At 33.5% G+C, this 6,000-nt stretch overlaps 1 protein-coding gene across 1 annotated transcript; it reads right to left on the reverse strand.

Annotated features, from left to right (window-relative positions):
• Positions 1–516: 516 nt before the first annotated feature.
• Positions 517–4,739, reverse strand: LOC106135171 (ATP-dependent DNA helicase Q4). Its single transcript, XM_013335400.2, has one exon. The coding sequence runs from the start codon at positions 4,423–4,425 to the stop codon at positions 571–573; it is 3,855 nt and encodes a 1,284-aa protein (XP_013190854.2). The 5' UTR covers positions 4,426–4,739; the 3' UTR covers positions 517–570.
• Positions 4,740–6,000: the final 1,261 nt, after the last annotated feature.

Genomic DNA, 6,000 nt, shown 5'->3' on the forward strand with positions numbered 1-6,000 from the left:
AAATCCAATTTTATTAGCCCATTTCTTGATTGACGGAGCTAGTTCTATGTAATAAAAGCTTGTGACAGGAATCCTAACTTAAACTAAAACCTAATTAAAAGAACATCGCCTTTTATGACATCCATGGGAAATGAGTTGAAATGAGAATGCGAGAAAGGAAATGGTTCTATTCTCAAATTCTAAGTACGTAATTATAGCATTATTCTAAGGTGTTACCTAAGGTCTACGTAATATTTTGTAAAAAAATTAGGATAAGTTATAACAGTTGAGGTTGAGAAGGTATGTTAACTAACAAAATTTATCTTTTTCCTCCTGAATTTAGGCCCGGTTGCATCCTCACCTTTCTGGACATCCTGTATTGGGTGAGTCAGGTTTTAACAAGAAGCGGCTCCCATCTGACCTCCTCAACCTTAGATAATTCTGACCCGTATTGGATCGATCATGGCTACATATTAATTTATTTATTAATATTTTCATACAATATCGTGAACTATAGTTGTAAAAAAAACTCATCAATATGTAGTTCCTATAAAATTTATTGATCAATTGTACAATACTAAAGCCATAATTTTAAATAATTTTCATTTGAATTAGTTGTTCTGTTGCTATTTTAAGAATGCCATAAAAATCTTCTTGAATATGTGATCGCCAAAATTTACATCTACCCCAAACAATTGCTGGGAAATTAGGCGACGAAATACCTTGAAATATTCTCGCCACACTACGACCAGTAAAACTACAATCCTTGTAAGAAGCAACCAATGCTCGGACATCAGATGCCACACGATCTACATCTATAGGACGTTCTTCTAATGTGACATTTGATGGTAAAATACTATCCCTCTGAAAATAGTCTTTTATTATAATTTTAAGAGCATCTGATTTTTGCAATAACAGTTCTTCTGAAAGATCTTTCCCTTCTAATGAGTAATTACCAAGGGTGCTTAGAGCCTTGTTAATTTCTTCTAATTGGAACAACATAGACTGCTCTTGAGATAGCACCAACTTGTGAAGATCATCTAAAATAGTGTCTAACTCTGTTGGATCTAAATCTCCAGGAGCCTTAATACGAAATCCAAGAACACTGAATTCAACCTTCAAAAGGGATCGTTTTGACAATCCACCTTCTGTGGTCCATTCTAAATTTTTCAAATAGTATTTTGTCATACCACTTTCCCAACCAATTGCAGCAGCTACCTCAATGACATTAAACTCTATAACACTTTTATTCATTATGTCAGGGTCATTTTTACTCTCCATTAAATATGCCATTGCTAAAGGGGCAGAAGTTTTAGCTGCTTCTAACAATTTTACAGGACCCCCATAAGATGCAATTTTACACAAAGTGTAAGCATTATTTAAGACTTTGATGTACTTTTTTGGGTGTAACTCAACATAGCACAATAATGTGGCTATATTTTCTGCTGGAAGATCCAGTTCTTCAACAGTTGAATCTATAGGAATGCCTACTTCATGTCCTTTACACCTCTTCTGATTTGAATATTTACTAGTTGTTGCGCCTTGATTTTGACAATCACAAGAAATAAAAAGTTTTTGTATCAATTTTCTTATAGTTGGCCTGTCAGTGGTATTAGCATGTATATGTTTAAGAAGCTCATTTTTATCACTATCACTATTATTCATAAAGACATGACAATAAGCATTTTGGCCATCACGACCTGCTCTACCAACTTCTTGAACATATGATTCAAAGCTGCTTGGCATGTTGTAATGTATAATACACCTGATATCTGATTTATTTATACCCATGCCGAAAGCCACAGTAGCCACAATTATTCTAAGTGTTCCTTCCATGAAGTGTTTTTGTATTTTTTTTCTCTGCGCAGCAGACATTCCTGCATGATAAGCTTCAGCAATATATGACATTCGTTTTCTTTTTTTGCTTTGTTTTTCCATACTGATTTTGTTTGGCTCTTGAAGACATGATCTTAATACAGCAGCAATTCTTTCACATTCATCTCTTCTTATACAATAAACTATAACTGAATTAAATAAACTTATCCTTTCAGATGTAAGGAAATTTATTAAGGCCCTATCTTTATCTTTTTCAAAGGATACTGAGAGAATTAAATTTTCTGGAAGAGTGGGACTAGTTATTACTCCAGATAAACCATCAGGTATATTTATATGACTAATTACACTTTTGATTGTTGGTTGACTGGCTGTAGCTGTTAAGCCTAGTATACAATTTACATTAAGTTTTTCTCGTAGTACTCTGGATATCATTAAATAACTGGGTCTAAAGTTATGGCTCCATTGTGAAACACAATGAGCTTCATCAATACATGCAAATGCAATTTGTGGCAATGATTTAAACAATCCAGTAAAGCCATTAGATGAATCACCTGATATCAATGCTTCTGGAGACACCAACAAGATGTTTATTTCACCATCTTTCAGACATTGTATAATTTTTCGCCTTTGGGTTGGTGGTTGATTAGTGTGTAGACACCCAGCCTTCAAAAATTCTGGCATACTCAGCACTTGATCTTCCATCAAGGAAACAAGAGGTGAAATAACTAAAGTGATGCACTTATAATACCTACTGTAGATATATGCAGGAAGTTGGTAACACAAAGACTTACCGCCACCTGTAGACAAGATCAACAAAGTGGACATTCCACATAAAATACGCTTGATAGCTTCCTCCTGACCTGGGCGAAATTTATTATGTCCAAATTTTTGAAGTGCTTCATTCATTTCTTCTGGAGTTTCTTCAGAATAAACAGAATAAATAGGTTTTATATTAATGTTACTACAGTTACCTGGAGAAGCCAGCATTTCTAACACTGATTCAGGAATTTTACTCGCTTTAAATAAAGACTCACTAAATTGTTCTGTTAGTGACACATTTTTATTTTCTTTAGATACTATATTTTGCATATCTTCTAGTGATGGCAATGTGTTGTCACTATAACTTTCTAAAGGCAAAAGAGAATCTCCTCTATGAGCAGTACAATACCTTGCCATATGACCAGCAGATCCACATTTGAAACAAGTAATTTTGCCGGATTCTGGAAATTCCATACCAGAATGCAAAGCTTTCTTGTCTTTCCATTGCTGTTTTTTAAACTTGGAATAATTAATGTTCTTTTTTCCTCGTACAAATACCTTTTTTTCAATATTGATTTTTACAAAATTATCATTTAATGTTCCATTCTTTATCTTAGATTCCAATTTATTAACTTCATTTGGTTCAGATTTTTTTGTTAATGTTTTATGTATTTTAACTGGAGAATTATATTTTTCCAAGATATTTGAAATCTTTCCATGTCTGGGAGCAACATCATCTTCTTTTCCAAAAGGCAAAAATTCAGATATGTCTGGTGGTTGTAATGCATTATCATTAAGATCATTTTTAGTTTTTGGTTTTCTTTTGTTCCTGTGATCTTTAACAGAACTTGTTTGCTTTGTTTTAATATTGTCCATACTTATCTCATTCTTATCATTATTTTGACTTACAATATTTGTGCTTACATTTTGGCTGATTTTTCTTTTTTTTAGAGCAGGCTTCAATTTATCTAAAGTTATGTTATCTTCTTCTTCAGATTCACTATTTTCTACATAATCCCCAAGTTTTTCCTGTTCATGTTCTATAAATTGAAATTCTTTTTTATCAATACTTTCAGTTTCTGTCGTTGATACTTTAACATTGCTTATTCCAAATTTTTCACATGACTCCTCAATTTCTTTTGTAACTGGTGAACCCATAATTCTTTCAAGCCATGCTGTATTAATTTGTCTTACTTTAGGTATATTTTGGATAATGTTAGACACAGAGCTGACTTGTTTATTTTGTAATTCTTGATCTACTGTTACTAATTTTAAACTTGTATCTTTTTTAGGAGATATCTGCATAGAATTAGAGAGAAAAGAATTCTCTTTTTCATACTCACTACTTTGAAAGTTTTCAAAAGTAGGTTGTGATTTGGATTGGTGATGTGTATTTTTGCGAGGATTTCTTATAGAAAACTTTCTATGTTGAAATAACTTTTTTGATAGATTTTCAGTAAATGGAGTAGATTCTTTGACCGATATGTGGGGCTCTTCAATATTAGAAAGTAGTTTTTGTATCTCTCGACCGGTAGGTAATTCTGGAAGTACTGGATCTGTTTGAGAACTTAAGGACTCATAGGACAGACTTTCAAAGTGCCGTGTAGGTTCTGGAGTAGTATCTTTTACTTTTTCTTCAAAATCATCAATACATAGTGAATTCTCAAGGGCTGCACTCTTAAGTTGAAAATATTTTTTATAAGCATATTTGATCGTTGATGGAGCTTCTTTGATGTCAAATTTAGATGGCGTTCGAGCATGATTTGTTTTGAAGTCTTTCTCCCAAGATTTTACTATTAATTTACATTTAAGATAAGCTTTGTCCTTCTTTATTGATTCGATGATATCCATTTTTTTAACGAATTGTAATAATATTAAATTGGTTACTTACTCCAAACACCGGTCGAGATCTTGAAATAAATAGTAATTAGGTAATGATATTTCGCATTTATCATTTAGATAAATAATTAGGCGTGATATACATTAAACGTCGTGTCGTGAGTTTGGGTTATGTTGCGTTGCGATTGCAAACAAAACAAAGAAAAACAGTACTCCAATGCAATGATTGCTCCAATGTGCCCTTTGAATGTGCCTATAATAAGTTCAAGCCACAGATATTAAATATGGGTATAATCATAACGTCTTTTCAAGCAAAGACTTCAAGTAAAAATTAGTGGTGTCCATCAATAGCAAAGAGAAAATATCGGTCGGCAATCGATAGTCGAACAAAAGCAACAGTATCGATATTATTGTAGTTTAAGTGCGCTATAGATACTATCGAACGCTAGGATCGATGATTTTCGAGGTCAATAATTATCGATAATAAAACTATAGATAATTTGGCAACGCTAAAGAGCGTCGGTGGACAAATCAGTAAGATGCCCAGTTAAAATGCGTGCCGTGTGGTTCCCGGCACCAATACAAAAAAGAATAGGACCAGTCTATCTCTTTCCCATGGATGTCGTAAAAGAGGTTTAACCTGTCACTTTTTGAATCTTAATTCTATCACTAAGCCAAATTGCTGAACGTGGCCATTCAGTCTTTCCAAGACTGTTGGCTCTGTCTACCCCGCAAGGGATATAGACGTGACCATATGTCTGTATGTATTTATTAAAATGCATGATGCGCAGAAAGTTACAGGTTCAAATCCCCCCTAGGCCTATTTTGGATGTTATGTACATTAGTTAAAGTTCTAACCGATTCTCTTACGGTGAGGGAAACCATCGTGACGAAACCTGCAAATTCAGGTAACTGGATGTGTAACCATGATCGGTCCATTACGGGTTAGGTTTACTTGCAAAGGTTGAATCTGACTCACGAAAACACTATCTATAGTATCGATACTATTACTGCTGACTAAGAGACTGATATCGTAGACAGAGTAATAGGTATTCTCTATTTACGACTAAACTGACGTTATGGCAATGAAGAAGTATCATATGGAAATGCCGTAATTGTTCAACTTGACTCAGAAATAACAATAATATATATATGTCTCTCACAACAGTGGTTTTACGGAGAAAAAACATTTACACTCTTTATCAGCACCCTCTTCGTTGGCTTCGATGTACTTTTGCTGCCGCTGACGCCATCGAACTAAATCGCTTTGTTTACATGTAGGAAGTTGTCATCGTGATATTTTTACGTTTTTCCATGTTTTTCGAGTTTGTACGAAGCTGTGCTAATATTAATCGAAAATAAGCTATAAGATGAATTGTGGCCTATGCTAAAGCAAAAATAGGCCGAATCTAACCTTTTACCGGTAAGTGGTTAATATTTCGTTAATTTTTTGTCTATCATAAAGTGTATTTATAAAAATGTGTTTTAAAACTTATTACTTTTAATCTTCTTAGTTGTGAGCTTTAGAAACTTGTAATATTGTCAATATAAATTCACATCGAAAACATAAACACGGGTTCTACTGTC

The sequence above is a fragment of the Amyelois transitella genome, chromosome 11 (genome assembly GCF_032362555.1).
Source record: "Amyelois transitella isolate CPQ chromosome 11, ilAmyTran1.1, whole genome shotgun sequence".
NCBI classification, from domain to species: domain Eukaryota; kingdom Metazoa; phylum Arthropoda; class Insecta; order Lepidoptera; family Pyralidae; genus Amyelois; species Amyelois transitella.